Source organism: Sander vitreus, chromosome 10, assembly GCF_031162955.1.
Source record: "Sander vitreus isolate 19-12246 chromosome 10, sanVit1, whole genome shotgun sequence".
In the NCBI taxonomy this organism is placed as follows: domain Eukaryota; kingdom Metazoa; phylum Chordata; class Actinopteri; order Perciformes; family Percidae; genus Sander; species Sander vitreus.
The window spans coordinates 16,307,509-16,326,855 of record NC_135864.1 but is presented as its reverse complement, the minus strand read 5'-3'; the positions used below and the strand labels follow the sequence as shown (position 1 = coordinate 16,326,855).

The window sequence follows — 19,347 nt, the reverse complement described above, 5'->3', positions numbered from 1 at the left end:
CGTCTGGTTAGCCTAAGGCATGGTCTAAAACTCTCTATATATGGATTTTTCCAGATGTCATTGGGAGAAATGAATGGGAAATTTACTTCCTGGACAGCAAGGTAGTATTATTTTTAGCGGTTCTCAGCATATTTCTAAGCCGAGGAAGTGTCTGTCCGTCGAGTGGAGAGGACGGTGAGGCTGTTGTGTTTTTAGCGGTTCCTACCATAATTCTAAGCCTAGGAAGTGTGTCTGTCCGTCGGGTGGAGAGGACAGCGAAGTTGTGTTTTTAGCAGAGCTCCGCGTGAGCACAGGCTTTTATGACTGTCAATGTAGCCAGCATCTAACGTTAGCTACTCCGCTGTGCTGTGAAGTAATGTCTGGCTATGTGAGACAAGCATCTAGCAACATTGTTGTGGATACTGCAGTCTCAGCCTGGCAACCTCCGTGAACTTCGAGTCTGGGGACGACTCTCTCCAGTATTTTCAATTTGTACTGCAGTAACTATTTTAAACCCTAGCTGTCAGTATTACATATTGCACCTTTAAAACAGTTCTTGACAGTATCTGTCAATTACTTTTCTACTTTTTTATGTTTAAAAAATATAATAATAATAATATAATATAAATATGAATGTTAATATATATTAATATAAAAATAATGCAAAGCATTAGTTGCCTTAAAAGAGACATATCGTGCAAAAAACCTGCTCAGTCCTTTGTTGTAGGTGTGAAAGTAAAACCCACTGTTGAGCCTACTCCTTGTAATTTTTGCAGCTCCTTACCGTGTTTAATAAGGGTTGCATTTTTCTTCTTCTTTTCTCGTCCTATAAATATACACATATATGTCATAGGTTGAGTTGTATTAGTTTCCAGAAACGATGAAGGTGAAATACCATGTCCAATGTGATTGGTCTTATATCATTAGCTTGTAATTGCGATAAATAGAATACAGTATGCTCTCATGTCACATCTATCAGTGTTCAGAAAAACCTAATCAAACAACAATGTAAAGTGTGTAAAGTGACAAACGTGATCCGTGCATACTTTGACTCAATATTTAATGGCTCAAGTAAAATTCAATGACAAGAAAAATCATTTCACCATATGGAAGGTCATTTTTTTCAGAGATTTAAATGGGATATCTTACAAAGGCATGACAACACAGACTATATAGCTTTAACTGACCAAAACAGATTTGCTGGCAAGCACTGAAGCCTTCTCTCAAAGCAAAACTTTACCTGACTCACTGATGACTAATTTACAAGCATATACTTAAGTCTTATATCATATTTTGATACAGTTTTTGTACAAGATACATTTGTGTACATAAAATATTCTGGCAAGGTGCATGCCAGTACACACATATGCACACACACACACACACACACACACACACACACACACACACACACACACACACACACACACACACACACTCATACATGCAAGGAGACACACACTCCCTCACAAGATCACCTATAAACACATTCAAACACTCTCATCATTATTATGCATATGTAACCATTTACATTACAAGAGAGATTGTCATCTCATCACTTCTTATGTTTTCCCTTTTCCTTTTTATCAACATAGCGAATTTCAGTATTTAGCCTGTAGCTTTTAGTCTTTACTGTATGTGTCTTTCCAGTTTGTAATCAGTATTACTAGTTCTTAGGGGTACTGCTATGTACAGTTTAAAATCCAGTTTACCTGACAGTATAGATAGTTGTGTGTACGTGGAGGCATAGGTGGTATGCACACTTCACAAAGTTTGAATGTGTACACTGTGTAACATTTGTTTTGTTCCATAAGACAGACAAACAGGTAGAGCCGTAAACATCAATACTGACACTGAATCTAATGATGGATGCATGAACTATATAGTCAAGTGTCAAAAAATGCCTTGTGGAGGTCCAAACAGTTCATGCAAATTATGACACAAGTTGACATGGTATTCATGACACACATTTTAAATAGAAAAATTCTGAAAAAAAAAAAAAAAAAAAAATGTTCAGTTTTATGTATACTATATTTGCTTTTAGGGCAGAGGGAATTAGAAAAAGAGAAAATAACAGTGAGAGCAAAATCATGCAAAGTGAAAACCTGTGATCACCCTCCACATTTTGGCTACTTCACCGTGTGTTTTGTGAAAGATGAAAACCTTTGTTGCAGAGCAACTCTATTTACTCAGGGAGCCTCATCCTCCCCAAAAAACAAATGCACATTCATATGGTATGCTCTTTGTTTGTGAAATAGATAAATATATAAAACACCACTACTTTTACTTCTATAAGGGCAAATGGTAAAACAAAATCGGACTGCAGTAGACAAAAAAGTCATGTTGGTATCAAAAGCAACATCCTACAGATGTACATTCATGCAGTTATTATATTATTCCCTCGAAGTTGTCTTTCAATTAATGTGCTGTAGCTGCTGCAAAATTACAATACACAGGAGTTATGTAGGCAGAGTAAGTGAAAACACAGTGAGCGTTACAGATAGGTAATATTGTGCTAACTGTACACATGTGATTGGATACATTAATTCGAACAATCACATTTTTTATTAAATTGTGACAGTGTATTATCCTGTAAATATTCCATGGATATTCTCTTCCTCCATTGTATGAGGAAGGGCACAATTTAATGTGTTATATTTATAAACACTCCAACAGCAGATATTGTCTGCACTTCTTATTGTTAATGAATGGGAAAGTTTCTTAAAAACCTAATTGTTATTTTTCAGATTTATTTTTGTTGAAAAAAGATCCAACCAGGAATTTATTTGACCTACTTATTCACATAATTGTAAACAGAGACTGAAAATACTTTTTTGGGCAACATTTGGATAAAAAACAAGTGTTGGATTTGCATTTGTTAGATAAAATTCCAATTTTCAGTGACACCGTGATGTATGTTCTCGTTGATATGTGCTCCTTTTGATTAAATATGTATTGTTTATACCATTTGATGAAACATGTATGTACTTTAGCAATGAAATGAGATGAAAAGTGATAGAGGAAACATAAGTATTAGTAAATGAGCTGAAATTGGATTCCCAAACTGGGACATTTTCATCAAGGGATGTTTATAGGAGAATGTATTTAAGTTGTTTGTTTTGAATTCAATTCATTTGCGTAATTGCCTGAGGTAAAATTGAATTGCCCCTTTTCCGTGTCCTTGACACACCGTTCCTTTAAGTGATCATTTCACTGACTCTCAGATAAATCCTCTTTATAATGATAAGAGTCCTGACCCCAAGTATCAGAGAGAATAGGCGTGGTAGGTAAGAGCATGCAAATACAATTTGCCTCGCGCCTTCCCTCGAGAATGCCACGTTGCATTATAGATTTAGGCCTGTTCCCAATTTGCAAGATGGTACAAGAAAATGAATCATATGAATCATATACCTGATGATGTAGACACCTGGCTTGGATGTTACTGGAAAGAAAAATGGATATCAGCAAAGTCACTTATTGCTATAGCAATAGCTTATACTGCACCCAATCTGTTAGAGCAGCAAGTTAGTCTGAAATAGTTGTCATCATCAGAACAATTTATGCACACAGGCAATGATCCAGTGCATATAGGATGAAAGCATGGCAAGGGGCAGCCTGCAGGGAGGGTCTTTCAAATACTGCCAATGCCTATCCCTACGATAACTGCAAAAATAACATTACCATCAATAATTTAGTTAGCCTCCGGGCGGTGAAGAAATTATTGCACCCTGGTCTATTATTCCAGTGTTAACATATAGTAAAAACTGATAATAAAAACTTTGCAGCCAATCTGAGTTGAATTAAAACACACAATAGCAATTAATAGCAAGAACAAAAGGTGTTATTAATGATATGATGGGAAGAGAGGGAGTGTTTTAAGCTGCTATTTCTGAGCACTTTTCACACATTTCCATTGCCTCTGCACATGCAGAGCATGTTTCTGGCTAGCCAAGAGAACCATTCCGACCTCGTAACCACAATGATGGTCGCTACTGAGATCACACATCAAAAAAATTAGAATAGAAAATTTCATAATTGGCTCCATAGCTTTTGTTACTGTGTGTGAGTGTTTCTGAGCAGCAAAATGTGAGAAATAGAAACAAAGGGTACATTTCCAAAGCGCATCTGTCTGCGCCTTTCAAGGCTAAGCTGCTGAGATAAAGAGTGAACACTTTAATAGAGTTGGCAGAGATGGAGCAACCACCATATGAAAAAGATCTTGGGTATGTGTGTGTAAGTATTTTTTTTTTTTTTTTTTTATATGTTGTGTGCTGGTCCACGGTGAAAATGTAGAATGCAAAAGATTACCGGTGTTGTCTACCATTGGCCTAGTTATGCTGTGTAGACTTTTTTTTATCCTTCTGCAGTCCCCTGACCAAAATAGACTTCTGAAAAACGTTCAGGCAAAACAAAGAAACATCTTCCACCACCAAAGGAGTTTGTGCTGTGTGTTATACAGAGCAATACTTCACTAGAACTTGAACAGAAACACCATCCACTCAGAGCTCATAATTAACATTTAGCCCAATTTAGCTCACTCAACACAAAGTACTGTATTTGCAAGTGTTTCTGCACAGAGTAATAGTCTTTTAGGACACAGTTTCACTAAGCTGGGCCCAAGGGGCTTAAAGCCTACATTGCCCTTTCTTATCACTAAGCAAACATCACCAAACTGAAAGCACAATTCTTTTTTTTGTGTTGGAACTACTTTGGTATAGAACTACCTTTATTTATTATAATGTAGATGGGCCTGCTATGTTAAGCCTTACATTTCCTTCCAAATGCTTTAGCTGTCAGTCTGATCCCATGTGATTTTGTCTGAACAACATTATCATGATTGAATCTATTCTCAGATGTCTTTATCAGTAAAATGGAGCTGGTCAAAGTTATTCAAATTATGCATACCTCCACGCGTACGCATACATACTGATCATAAAGTCATTGACAACAAGCCAACTATGGATCGAGTCACATGTATGTCAGGGCGATGAAGATCTGTCTTTTACTCTTTTACAACTGGTGCTCATGTAAGAAAGAGCTGCTGCCCCCGCCAGTGGGTGTCTGCTGCCCAGGGGAGGAGAAGCTCGCCAGGGGGATGACCTTGATGGGGTCCTCCTTCTTACTGCAGTGTCTATCCAGGGTGTTGTAGAACTGCGGCCGGTTGATCCCTTTGTCCAGTTCATCTTTTTTGGGCACAGACCTGCCCAGGGTATGGCGCCCATCCATGACCCCCATGCTGACCATGTTAGCTTTGGCTCCCCGGGCGCAGCTCTGCTGGAAGCCAAAAGAGGGCATTGTACCGGTTATGGCGGTAGTGATAGGGGTGGAGGTGGGGCTGTTGCTGCCAGGACCCTGGAACTGGGCCAGGGCTGGGGGCATCCAGCAGCTATCAGAGTGGCCCAGTATCAGACACTCCTGGGTACAGGTCTCAGAGGCCTCAGCCAAGGCTTTCTGTAGGTTCACTTCAATGGCTGTAAAAAGGGAAAGGAAGAGAGAAAGAAGAAAACAACATTGTTATTCCAACAGGTCAGAACATACAGAGAATGCAAGGATTTTACCGGGGTGCTGCAAAAGCACTGCATAAACTCATGAATCATAATGTAAGTAGAAGAAAGTTGTCGCCTTATCAGTGGTTGACCCACAAAATGTCAGCCTTTTAACGAAATGAAAGTCAGTGATAAATGTTTCATTTCATCTTGTAATGAGAAAAACACCAGCAGAGCATTTAATTTCCATTGATATTCCCATGACTCTGTCTGTTTACCTACAATATGCAAGGAATTCCCTGTAGCTTAATTAGAGTTAGAAAAAATTGTCTTGCTGTTTGTGTCTCGGATTGACTTTACTCTGTTAAATATTTAATCAACATCTTAACAAAGCATTGTTTATTTTAATCACTGTCAATGTGGCACACCTTATACCTTTCTGATCTTCCAGAATCCCAAATAAATCTGGTCAAATAAGAAAACTCAAACAGGGAGAGCTGGGAATGATAAAATACCATTATCCCAGAATCCCGCGAGCATCGTTAGCATTCAGGTACAATTAATATACATGGTTAATTGTGGCAGCATTTCAGTTGCATGCTTGAAAGGGAAGAAAAAAATGAAAAGTGAATGAGGATGCGACTGGGCAAGGCTAAGCACTCAAACTATCTTATCTCATTATGCCGGCAATGACATCACGTGGAATAAGTCTGGGATGAGGCCTCAGCATTGAGCCTCAGCAATAAAGCCTGTCAAGCCAGATAATTAGAATGTAAAACAGTGTGCACCAAGGCAACCAGGAGCCTGCAGTGTTATGTTTCCTAGGCCATGCAAAGAATAGAGGGGTCCTCATTCAAACATCACAACACTCCTCTAGGCCTCAGCTTCAAGCTGTCATGTATAAATTATTTATTATATTTGCATAAGTAAGGATGCTATATATATTGAAGCGGTCTTTCGACCCCCAGTACACAGGGATGACTATTTCCTTCACTCACACAAGTTCTGCATGCTCTGTGTAATTCTATTTCACGAACATCTGCAAATCTTCTTGCCACCTTGTTTATTGTTTAATGACATTCTACAAAATGAAAATGAATATTCTGATTACTCCAAGTTAGTGATACCAGTTTGGCCTCCCAAAACTATCTAGATTGTTGTATAATGCCCCAATGCACTCTTTTATTTTTTTGTTATTTCATGCGACCGCAGATTGAATAGCACAGCGTCAACTTTAATTATGAGGGCAGTGTCTGAAAATGAATCGCCTGGTATTAATTGAGAGGATATATTTGGAGTGCCCATGTGGAGTCAAATCTGTCCTCTCCATATTGAACTGGAGCCTTGGAGCAGAAGTGTATAAATCCCCTGGGCGGTAAATGTGTCACCTTTCAGAGGGTCACTAACTTCATTAAGGCTAAAATGGATGCTGCTTTCTCATTCTCTGAGTTAGCACAATAGGGCCGAGCCAAGTCTCAGCCGTGCCCTGACTCAATGCTTCTCCAAATGTTTTCTGCTGTGGGTAATGCCTTTTCAGAGTACTGTCATTTTTGATGAGGTAATGCTAATATCATGAACTTGTTATTCCACAAGCATGCACTCTGAAACACAAATAAATGTTCCTAACAGAAACACACATCCAAAAGTGCATCCCTGCCAGATTTCTTTCCTCCTCCTTAACTTTAAATGATCAGTGCAGCCAGAGGTGAAGCTGTCTTTAACATAGCATACTTTACAAATGAAAGGGAAGTCTGTGGCTCTGTGACTTCACACAGCTTGATCTCACATCAGTTCTGTGTCAACAGCCTTCGGTGCCTACAAATTCTGTATGCAATATTTCACATCCAGCCTTTCAAAAAAAGATATGGGCCTGTACTATTTTCTATTCCTGTGGGATAGTTGGGATAGGCAGTGGCGGGTTTGGGAGGGTGGGAGCATGGCATAAATGATGTCGCTGACAGCTCTGGCTGCTTTCGTCAGCTCGAGGTATGCCGCAGCATGCTTGTGATGCCGCTGTCTTTTGTATTCAGGGGAAACAACTGTACCCCGCGGAGCTTTCGGGAGGAATCACACATCACTGATGCCACAGATCCCCTGATGCTGAGACTTATTTTCTATGTTACCTTCAAGGAAATTTGAATGGCAGACAAGTGGGGATAATGGCAAACAATTGGATGTAATAGACAGCATGGCTTGGATCAGACCTTCTGTACTGTTCTCATTTGAGATGATTCATCTTCAATGAGCAGTGGGGATGTGGTTGAAACAAAACTGTGATACCTGTGTAGTTACTCTGCAGACTTTACTGAACATCTAATACTAAGTTCACCTGCAATTACCCCGATTAAATGACTGCTGTTGACTCCAGGAATGAAGTGGTATTCAATTCATGTTCTGATTCCAAACAGCTTGCACGCTAATTTGACTGCTCTTTCATAAGGTCATCATCCATGGTCTTGTTGTGAATTTGTGGACAACCCGCAGTGCCACGGTCTCAGGTTTTCTATTTGATCTTATGGTTATATGCAAGGTCCATGCCAGTGGCAGCCTACAGTAATCTTGTTTTGCAACATCATCAATCCTTTGGCCAGCCACAGATCGAACACTGCTGCGTCACCTCTTCAGCTGACCTTTCATTCGTGCGGTCAAATATTACAGCTTGTATAAACATTGGGCATGTGAAAGAGAGAGGTAAGAGAATCCTGAATGCCATGCAAAAAATTACAGAAACGTGTTTTTTTTTTTATACAGCTGAGAATTTGACTGGACACATTCTGTATGATGTGATTACTTAAACTCTTTTAACTTAGAAATGTAAGAGGGTTGGACACAATAACTTGAATGCTTGCTATCTTTGGCTGGAATCCAATCCAATCTAGTGGCCCCATAAAACTGTGTCAGACTTTTTTTCAGGGTAAAAAGTAACATGAGCACAAGCATCACGTAAGTCATTCTAATGCAGTCCAGTACACTACCTACGACATGAGCCCACTACAAGCTGAATAAAAGCCTTTCTGAGTCAGTCTTAACAAAAACTTCTGTTTACATCTTTTGTATTAGGTTATATTATAGTGTAAATATGTTCAACTTATTGTATAAAGCCCCTGTTTAAACACAGTTTATAATATTTCAACAAGCTGGCATTCAGGTGATTCATTGATAATAATGTCCCTTAAGTGCACCTCTGTTACTGTACCATCCCAGAAAACAAATCCATGTTCTATTTTAAAACAATTAACACACCAGTGTCTCCACTACAATGTTTTATAACAGAGGTGAATATGTGGCTACACTTGTTGTGTTTGTTTGGCCATTTCTGTTTTGGATATTAATACAGGTTGTAATGCTGAAATAATAAGCAGTAATTAAAATTCCCAGGCCCATGCTGCAGCATGCTAATGGTGAGGTTACTGTACACAGTCGCTAATATAAAGATAATTGGTAAAATTTCGGCATAGAGTATGTAATGTAATGATTTGATTTAGCCATAATAAACAATGCACAGCTCAGTCCCATGAGGTTGTTGAAGTGCTACCTTGCCAGCCAGATCTCTGGAATGTTGACATTTTGTATGTATTATATTTTACCTTTTCATTATACTGGTATGCTTTCAATCTCACTTATTTTCTCTGATGGCCATGAAATCCACTAATGCAACTACAAGTTCTGACAGGTAGACACACGCACACAGCTAGGATGCATGTTAGCCGGTGTTTCAGTACAATAGCATGAGATATTTAACATGACAGTTGATGATATTTACTGACAGGGCTTGTTACATCTTGATGAGCTTCACATCAAGGTCTGCACACATATCACGATTCAACTTATTATTTCAGCATGCACAAACTCATTACTGCTAATTAAAAGGATAATTGCATGCATCTAGGACATTAAATTCCTCAAACAACCATCAGGAAGGTGGACTACGCCTCTGACTCATTCTACAGTGTTGATTGGTGAAGTCTTTTCATTTAAAAAAAATCCTGAAACATATATTAAAGGAAAACTTTATCACATGTTGCAGACTTATGGCCATATTTAAATCATTTTGTTTGTTTTTTTGTCACGTTTGCTGTATTATGAATACAAAGGGTCCACATCTAGCCCATGGCTGCAGTAATGTCCCCACTGTTGAAATCTTGTAAAAGAATTTTTTTTTTTTACCATGATCAATTGGGGCTGAAGGTTTTCATTTCTTTTTCTTGTCTAAGGTTTTAATACATGGGCTGTCACTATGCAACATAGTTTCTGCCAACATTCACTGCAAAACTCAAAAGTTTATTTTTTATCTAGTCACAAAACATTCACAAAAGTGCACAAGTTCATACATATTCCTGAATGTAACTTTGCCAAGAAAATAAACCTTTTAATACCCAAAGCATTATCACTAACAACGCTGCCTCTCTCAGTGTCAAATAAAACAGGTTTAATGGTGCCAGAAAAGAGCAATGCAAATAGGCTTATATTCAGCTGTATTTAAACAACATGCTTTTCATCAAGAGAACCATTATGTGTTCTTGTGTGATAGGGGATGAGATGAGACCGAGGGTGAGAGGAAAATAGACACAGATTGTACATGAGCATGTGTCTCGTGTCTGGAGGGAGACCAAAAGACAGAAACACAAGAATACGGAAGCTTCTTTCAAACAAATAGAATCACAGTAGAAATAATTGGGTTTGTAATTACCAAGAATTTATCACTTCATCCGGACTTATACCCACTCCAAATGTACAATCTGAATAAGCAAAAGGATGGTCATTAATAATAATAGTGCTATTAAAACCCCTTGGTATTGCACTGAAAAAAGACATGCCATTACTTTCATCACAGCTCTGGCAATCATTGTTTGAAGGAGAGACTAATGTCTCACTTTCACAGAATTACAAATACAAGACAGCTCTTAAATTCAAGATTCTATTCCTGATATCGCAAAGCTCATGAGAGTCTGCTTTCTGAATGAATGAAAATTATAAGAAATACTAAGAAGTCCTGAATATACATTATACTTTTGAATATGCAGGCTTGAAGACGTCTGTGACTTCTCTGGAAAAAGCCTGTCGCAATGAGTCTGAAAATTAACTTTCCTCTGCACGTCAGACTCTATGCTATTTGGTTTTCTTTACTTTTATCAGGAGGAGGTACGGTATAATCCCTGGCGAAGGCAATAAGAGCTGTCATTGTCACTACTGACAAGGGCATGGAGGAGTAAGTAAATATTCCAATGTACCAATAAAACTTGCCGTGCTGTTTGGGGGGCAGATATCAACTGTGCCGCAGAGGTCAGTGGTGCCATGTAGGCGGCTGACGTGTATTAAGATCTATACGGAGACGTGCTGGGGCAGACAGCTACTGTAGAATTTTATTATCACGGTTTTATAGAATGTGGAATGGAACAATAGAAATATCTCTATACAGCCTGTCTTCATTTAATAACCATTCTCACCAGCTATCACATGCTCTAAGAACTGCATGCCAATGAATGGTAATGAGTTACCAATGATAATAGCGTATTGGATTTTTTCCACTGAAACATAAATTTCAAGAGCAATTTGGTGCAGCAGCGATACAAAGTGGGATATAAGAAATGGCAAAGCCCATTGCTCCTGCTTTTTTGTTTTACTTACTTAAGACAAATAGTGCCAGATGCAATGAATGGCCTTTTTTAAAGGAGACAATGTGACGCAGATAAGAGGGGAGTGGGGTTGACCATATATACTCTAGACTAATTACTTTTGATGCATTTACTGAGACGCCGCTGAACACCGTGAGTCTCTGAGCCACATACGTATTTATCAGCACTTGTGGGACCTATACAGTTCCTCATCTGTAATCCATCTAGCTGTGTCTACTCTCGACCCCTTTTGCTTTCCTAGTGTTTGACCCATTGTAACTGAAAGTAATTGCAGGCAGAAAACAACATCTAATGATTACTTTATCTGGGAGTCTGGGAGAGAGTGAAAAGTCACAGACAGGTACTTTCAACAAAAGGAGAAGGCCTTTTTGTTCCCGACACACAATTTCAGACAACAAAGAATATTATTGACTTGGCTGAGATTAGAACACCAAAACAAATAACAAAGCACAGAGAGAGGACAAAGTGCACAAAGAGAGAAAGGATCTCTTGAACAACCCAGTGCCAAGCGCTTGCTTCTTTCTTTTTGTTACAATTGATTAAAAGTATGTTGTAGGTTGAAGTACCCATTTCTTTACTGAGAATTTACAACAGCTACACAATGTACATACTTAATTTAAAGTTAATTCCTTTATCTTGAAGTCACCTTTGTTGTCGAAGGGAGAAAAACACCTCAAAATGTTCATATCGCCTCAGCATAAAAAGTTTACAAAAAAAACAAGCCGCAACATCAACAACAGGAATTGCGTGATTTCCATCAGCAGAGAGCACAGTTGGGAAGGTAGAGCACAGAAACAGCTTTCTTCTTGACACTTTACTTTTTTGTGTGTGACATTGGTTGATTACATCTCCTTCATTATGTCTGGACTACTATTGGGCCTCCCCACCCAAGGACAAGCTGCCGGTGTCACCATCAACACAATCAGGCCTGGCCAAACACTCAGCATGGGCCAGATAGATGAGAGGTGCAAACACCATAACAATCTGCAATCAGCGCTCATCACCACAATGACACACAGAGGAGGAGGCACAGAGTTTCTATGAGGGGGGTAGAAACACAAGACATGTCATGTATGAACACACACACACACACACACACGCACACACACACACACACACACACACACACACACACACACACACACACACCAGTACTCTTTGTTTGAAATCTCATACAAAAGCAGCCATTCGTTCTCTTCTTTGCGTTCTCTTTTTCGTCTGCACTTGTTCAAATGCTGGAAGATGCTGTAGGTGCGCTGTCACTGACAAGGAAGCAATACATAAATGCATATTTATAAGATAAAAAAAAAAAGTGAATCCAGCTTTAAATTCATTGCACATGGATGAATGTCTGAATATTTCCATATAGTGTAGATATTGTGAGGTCTAGGAAGTGCAAATAAAAAGCGCAGAATGAAAAGGAAGTGAAATTTATTTTAGAGAGATTAAAAAAGAAAGGAAAATAGGCTGATTAAGTGGGACCCAACAAAGCTGTTTGATATTTGCAAGGAGATTGGATTGTTCCAGCAGGAATACTATCTAAACAATCATGATTTTTTAGGAAATGACTTTGATCTAAAAATGTGAATGTCACTTATAACACTCTTAGCTTTCCTTTTAAAATCAAATTAAAAGCTGTTTCGAAGCATAAGCCAGTCCTCAAAGAAAAAAAAGTCCTGTTGCGTTGGGACCCAATACGACTGGATGTTTTCAGATAATAGCTAATAAAAATGAGGCCTTTGCTTCACATGATGGAGGAGAAACGAGAGAGACAAACTGTACAGCAGCCACCACTGTGCTACATCCTGTGTCATGTAACGAGCAAATTCATCACACTGACCCATTGCCCCCAATTATTATGGAAAACAAGAATAAATCAAATTAACATTGAAGAAGCTCTGGCAGCCTGTCTGTATAGCCGATGGATCTAGCAGGAGGAGAAAAGAGGGTAATAAACAAGGTGCCACTGCATATGCTATATATCTTGCAGTCATTGATGATTAGTTCTGTTTTCCCTTAGCCATATATTACTGTTATTGCCTCCATGGCCAGGCAGATAGCAAGTGGATACAAAGGCATCGTCAAGCCCATCTTTCAATGGATAACTGGCAGGCTGAAAACCACTCAGCACCAGCGGCGGCAGGATTTCAGTGCATGAGTGATCTGGGCATGGTGGAAATTGTAATCTCTTATATGACAGAGCTCAGAGGAGGACCTGCTGTACTGTTTTTGTTGTGTGTTTTTTTCTAGGGTGTGTGTTTATTGTACAGTGAAGTGAAATCATTCAATGTAGTCACAGAAAAGTGAGAGTTTCTCTTCAACTGTCAACAGCTCAAGTCCCCGTGTTTTGTCCTACTAGGCAATCCTGAAAATGTGTAATCTATATGACGTGTCAGTGTCAGGAGCAGACACACATGCGCTCCCTTTTCTGTTTCCTTTTCTTCCTCCATCTTCAAAATATTATGAGGACAGCTTAGGCATGAATGCAGACTATATACAGTATTGGTCACGATCATTAGTGCTGAGCAAACTTATTTGCAATATCAGTATGTAGTGTAGCATGGTGAAGGTTTTAACATGAGGGGCAGACTCTCTGCAGATCCCCCTGTGCATGTACACTTTAAAGGTTTTCCTTTTCCGGAGCGCCACAGACACTCCTCCGGGGACAACTATTAATTTTTCACTGAAACCTCCCTTGAATAATGAATTCTGTCCTATTTATACGCTGTGATAAGTCCATTGAATGTCTAAAAAGGGGTTATCATGAAAAGGGTAAGGCTTTCAGAGAAAGACCTGTTCCTGCATAACATGTTTAATTCATCCGTATCGCCATGTTCTTGAAAGCAGGAGAAAAGTCATATAACGTATCACTGGCAAACATGAAAGCAGACTCAAGCGGCACATTCAGTAAATTACAGCTTTTTTTTTAAAAGATTTCTTTGGCCATTTTGGGCCTTTATTATATAGGACAGCTGAAGATGTGAAAGGGGAGAGAGAGGGGGAATGACATGCAGCAAAGGGCCGCAGGTCAAAGTTGAACCTGCTACCGCTGTGACAAGGACTGAGCCTTTGTACACGGGGTGCACCCTCTACCAGGTGAGCTATCCAAGTGCCCCAGTAAATCACAGCTTTACTTGTACTGTTTTGATGTTGACTGTCACAATCCTCCACCCAAACACCAACTGTTGAAAGTTCAGATATATGCCTTTTACTCCCCCAGGCCCAACTGACAGATATACTCTCACTAAAATCACAGAGGTACTCAGTGGCTGGCTTGTGTTAATGTTTCTGTCACTACGCACTTTATTTGGGGTGTGTTGAGTGCAGGCATTGTCAACTAACATTCCCAACAGCGAAAGCAACAGAAGCAGACAGACACATGGGTGTGGGGGAGGAGGTAGGGGGGGGACAAAAAATATGTAAAGTTTAGTCCATGAATAATGCCATAAAACAGGAACATGTTTTAAAATAGGTGAAGAAACTGAAATTGATAAATATTTTTGATACTTAACATAGCTGTTGCTGTAGTGACTTCAATTTACTCCAGAATATAAAAATCCTAATTTTGTTGCTGTTTGTATTAAAACTGAAGGAAATCATTCATTACAGTTTCAATCTCAGACCAAACAACCATGAGGCTGTCTCATCATAAAAACTGTTCCCCCTACACAAACACAATTAATTGACGTTACACCAAGTTGTATCACACAGTGCTATTGACACAAATTACCTACACATAATAAAGACGTGTGGTGATCTTATTCAATACTATAACTCAAGTATTTTTTAATCATGTAAAATGCAATTATAACTGAATGCAATTAGGATTCACTTTGTATTCAGTTCAGTTCTACTTATACACTGACAAATTGCATACATGGTATTGAATTACTGATTATAATAAAAATTTGGCCATAACTAGTTTCTAAAAAACAATTAGCTTTTTCCTGTTTATTATATGTATGTCTTAGTTCACTGCCATTGTTTTAGATCTGATCTAAATATATTGTGAGCAGTTTTCATCACAAGGCAATCAAACTATTTGGGCTTAAAAACCTTTTTTTGTGTGTCTTCAGCACTGCTTTCATTCCTTGGGTGGCAAGTCTAACAGCTCCTCTTTGGTTTCTAAACAGACTCAACAGGAAAGAAAATTTATAATAAAATAAAAGGGCAAAAGCAGAAAGTAGGTTCACTGATTGTGCTCTGTCTGTGATGATGAAGAGAATGCTCCAGTGGTTACAACAGTCCACAGAGGAGGAGACGGCGAAAATAGCCATGCAACTACTTTGCTCTAGAGACTGCCAGCAACCCATTGACCTCAATGTCTTTTATGCTGTTTAGCCTTGAGCGCTAACTATCAGATATTAGCACCCCACTTCTTTGATTTTGTGTGCCTGTCAGGCCCTGAGGACACTTGTATATATTGTTTGTCCTGGGGTGCCATCCTCTTTATATCAGTTGTTTCATCCTCCTCTAACACGACGAACACCCACAAAGAGGCAAGGTTATATCACATTTCTTCTGTCTGGCATCTAGTATCGACTCTAAAGTTGACATGTCTTAGTGTAGCCTGGGGTTGGCACGGAGAGACAGCAAGTTCACAAAAAAATAAATAAAAAATAGCCCTGAATGTCACCATGTCCGGGTGTTTGTAGAATTGTGGGAGAAAATTGCCAGAGCTTCGTGGCTCATTACCACCACCACCACTCTTAGGATGACATCACTATAGCCAATTTCATCCTGCAGTTTATTTCAAGCTACTGTGTGTGTGTGTTTGTGTGTGTGTGTGTGTGTGTGTGTGTGTGTGTGTGTGTGTGTGTGTGTGTGTGTGTGTGCACGCATGTGTGCAGGTGTGTGAGTGTGTGACGGAGAGAAACAGCCTCGCCCTCCATGTAATTCAGAGTGTGTGAAGGCACCTATACCCATCTCTATGATAATTTCCTATTCACTATGAGCAAAGACAGCAACACTGATACAATTCATTTCCCCTTTATTAACTGGTGCGGAAATGCTGGGCCCGGCAGAAGTGACATCTGAAGTCTTCCGGGGCTGAGAGGTGGCAGAGTTTGTTTTACGGGTGGGAGGAGAAAGCTACTTGTACAGGGTCGATGATTTTTCGGAACCATGCATCCATAATAATGTATTTGCAGAAACAAGAAACTTAGTTTCTATGAACGTTTAGTGGCCACTGCATGAGACCCTGGGTCAAAGCAGTTCCAACGATACACTTGCCTTGTCTAAGAAAACAGAAATGACTACTGTAGTCACCTCTCTAAACTTCTGGCAAAGTTTCATGTCTTGTTTGCATTACTTGTTTGAGTTTCATGTGTGACACCCAAAGTCATGTCCAGTCAATCACAATGACATTCAATTCACTCGAATTGATGACTTGCCACCAGTCAGCCATTTTTATCTCTTTATTTTTCATCATCCTAGACTCTTCCTCTCGCCACTCTGATATTGCTAATTATTTCAAACTATCAGATAGACAGTTTCAATTTCAATTAAATCTCGTCTTCTCCGCTGACCTTGGGGTGGGGAACAGGGTTGCTTTCTCAGCCCTGAACAGTTTCTCTGGCAGTTATGGGTGCCATTTAAGAAGAAATTTAAACTCAATTTCAGCCTGTCTTCAGTTGAATACACGCTGAGTTCACCCTTGTCCAGACAGAAGTGTGCTCAGTATATGTATTCCAGTATCACACTTGATGTGATAATTAAAAGGGGCCCAATTAAAGCTTCAAGGCATAACTGGCTACTCTGATACATCCTCGGGTAGCTGTGAAGGAAAGATTTACAACCATATGCAGCATAATCTACCCTTCTAGTATGGGTTATGAATCTCAATGCCCTGATGTTACGATGACATATTGGGTGATGGTAGCGTACAAACACTATGTTTTGCTCACAGTAGCATCACAAGAGTAAATGTAGCCATAAAATCGCTGTCTTGGCAGCTAATGTGTGCACTTCATAATAACGGATCAAAATGATAATAGGTTCTGCACAATGGCTGCCATGCAGGCACATGTAATAGTAGAGGTTGTAGCAAAAAACAGAGGGCACCATGTATGTAAGAAAAACAATTACGTGATATTGACAGCTAGTGCAATCAAAGGCTCCCCTGCCAGACTCAATGAGGTGCCAATCAACTGAGTGTCTCTGCCTCATGTTGCCGCTGCTGCCTTTCATTTTAGAGTCAGAGGAGATTCTGCCATGGTGAATCATCAGTCAATAGCTCAGAGCTGATGGTTAATGCTGATTGATGACATTCACCCAAACCCCCCTAGACACACAATAAACAGTCAGGGTGCAAGCTTAAAATCCGGTGGGGAAAACAAGAGGAAACAAGCAAGGTCTTTTTCTCAAATTATTATTATTATTATTATTATTATTATTATTATTATTATTATCATGATTAGTAGTTGTTGTATAGAAGTTGTAGGAGAAGTAGCAGTTATAGGAGTGGTAGTAGTTGTAGGAGTAGTTAAAGCCTTGTTTTGAGTAGCATTGTTCAAACTAGCTTGTTTTGAAGGCTTTATTGTTTCTCTTTGCGAGAAACCGGTTGCTCATCAAATGTTACTAAAGGTCGTCCGTGATTGATTCAAGCTATAATTAAAATGATTATTAAAATAAATGATAAAGCACCAGATACTTTCTCTTCACTCTCCCCTGAAATAATGTGAGAATTAGAACGTCATTCAAAGCATGGCATTAGCCAACACAATGTACAGGCGTCGGAGAACAATTTAGTGTGCGTGTGTAATCAGTGTGATTGTATCAAATGTGACATTTCTATCACCATGATATTCTGTCTTGCTCTCTCCTCTTGCTCTTCCTTCCCATCACCTGTGGTGGCTTGGTCATGACCAGAATAATCTAGCAAGATCGGTCTTCAGCAGCAAAAAAAAAGATAATGACTGCGAAATATCTTAACGTGAATTTATGTGAAACATGGCTATGGTGAGCTGTAAGAGGTACTTTCTAACCCAGAAATGTCAAGCAGGAGGAGGAGCAGTGCAACAAAACATGGGTATGATATTAAATTTGCTAGAAGTGTCACCCCTAGAAATAAAATAAAATAATTATCTTCCTCCTGCGGTCGTTGCCTCTGCTCTCTCTGTCCGTCTCCATCTCTTGTTATCATCTCTCTTATATACTTTCTTCTTGCTGTTTCTTTTTTCTAGATTTCATTCTCTTCTTGAGGGGACAATTCCAGGTGTTCTGCTTTATTATTAAAGCATGCAATGGATCAGGGAAGTTCTTCTGCAGGTCTTTACTATATGGAAAAGACAGTGGGGTACAGTCTAAAAAAACAGACTTTATGTTGGACATTATGGTGATGTTTTCCTATACAGCAGGGTTCGTAGCATTTCTTTTATTATCTCTCTTCCACTCACAACCCACACATCCACTTTATTTATTTACAGTGGCTCTCAGGGAGTCAACATATTGAAGTCAGTATGAAGAAAGGCTGGATGTTAACCATCCATCTCTTTGACAAGCAGATTGAACTCATTTTCTAATTTGCAAGCATGTGACCCAAGTCATTTCTATTCATAATTCATTATGGAAATATAATCAGACATCATACCTCACCTTACGACAAAATTGAGATTGTTGAAAAAATTGTACTGCAATGTACAAGGGACCTTTAAACAAACTATCTGCGGTGCTGAAACAATCTCAACATGTGCTCAGTGCTTAGAGACTGTGAGGAATGCGTCTGGCACCCATCCTCTTCGTTTCAATTGCTCTTTGATTCATATAGGTCTTTAAAGAGCAAGGTGGGACAATTACCATTTTAAGTGGTTAACATGGCCCAAATGGTATTTCTTTCCATTTCCATCTGAAATATTATTAATTTTTTTACTATTAAACATATTTAGAGCACTTTTGTTTGCTGGGCTATATTGTACATCTTAGTAAACAGACAGAAAACTCCTGAAACCAAGTGGCAAGAGGGGAATAATCATTAAGAAACAGCTTCCTAGAGACACTTTCCAGTCAAAAACAATTATCAAGAATTAAAATGCTATAAGGAACAAATCACAATGATATTCCATATACGACACTTAACTCCACTTCTCATCCTCGTTCAGTCCGCACTTCACAGAGCACACGACAAAGAATTGTAAACTCTACTGGCAGAAGAAGAAAGAGTATTCATTTTCCAACCTGGAAAGTGTAAACTGAAAATACCTGTGAAGTGGATAATTCTGTCAGGGGGAGACATGTATTTTCCCCTT

At 39.2% G+C, this 19,347-nt stretch overlaps 1 protein-coding gene across 1 annotated transcript in view; it reads right to left on the bottom strand.

The window, feature by feature from the left end:
* Nucleotides 1-1,049: 1,049 nt before the first annotated feature.
* Nucleotides 1,050-19,347, bottom strand: part of pcdh11 (protocadherin 11) — a 129,290-nt gene continuing 110,992 nt past the window's right edge. Inside the window, exon 7 of the mRNA XM_078260523.1 lies at nucleotides 1,050-5,450. Within this exon, the coding sequence (XP_078116649.1) occupies nucleotides 4,990-5,450 (461 nt within the window). The 3' untranslated portion in view covers nucleotides 1,050-4,989. The remainder of the gene's footprint in view (nucleotides 5,451-19,347) is intronic.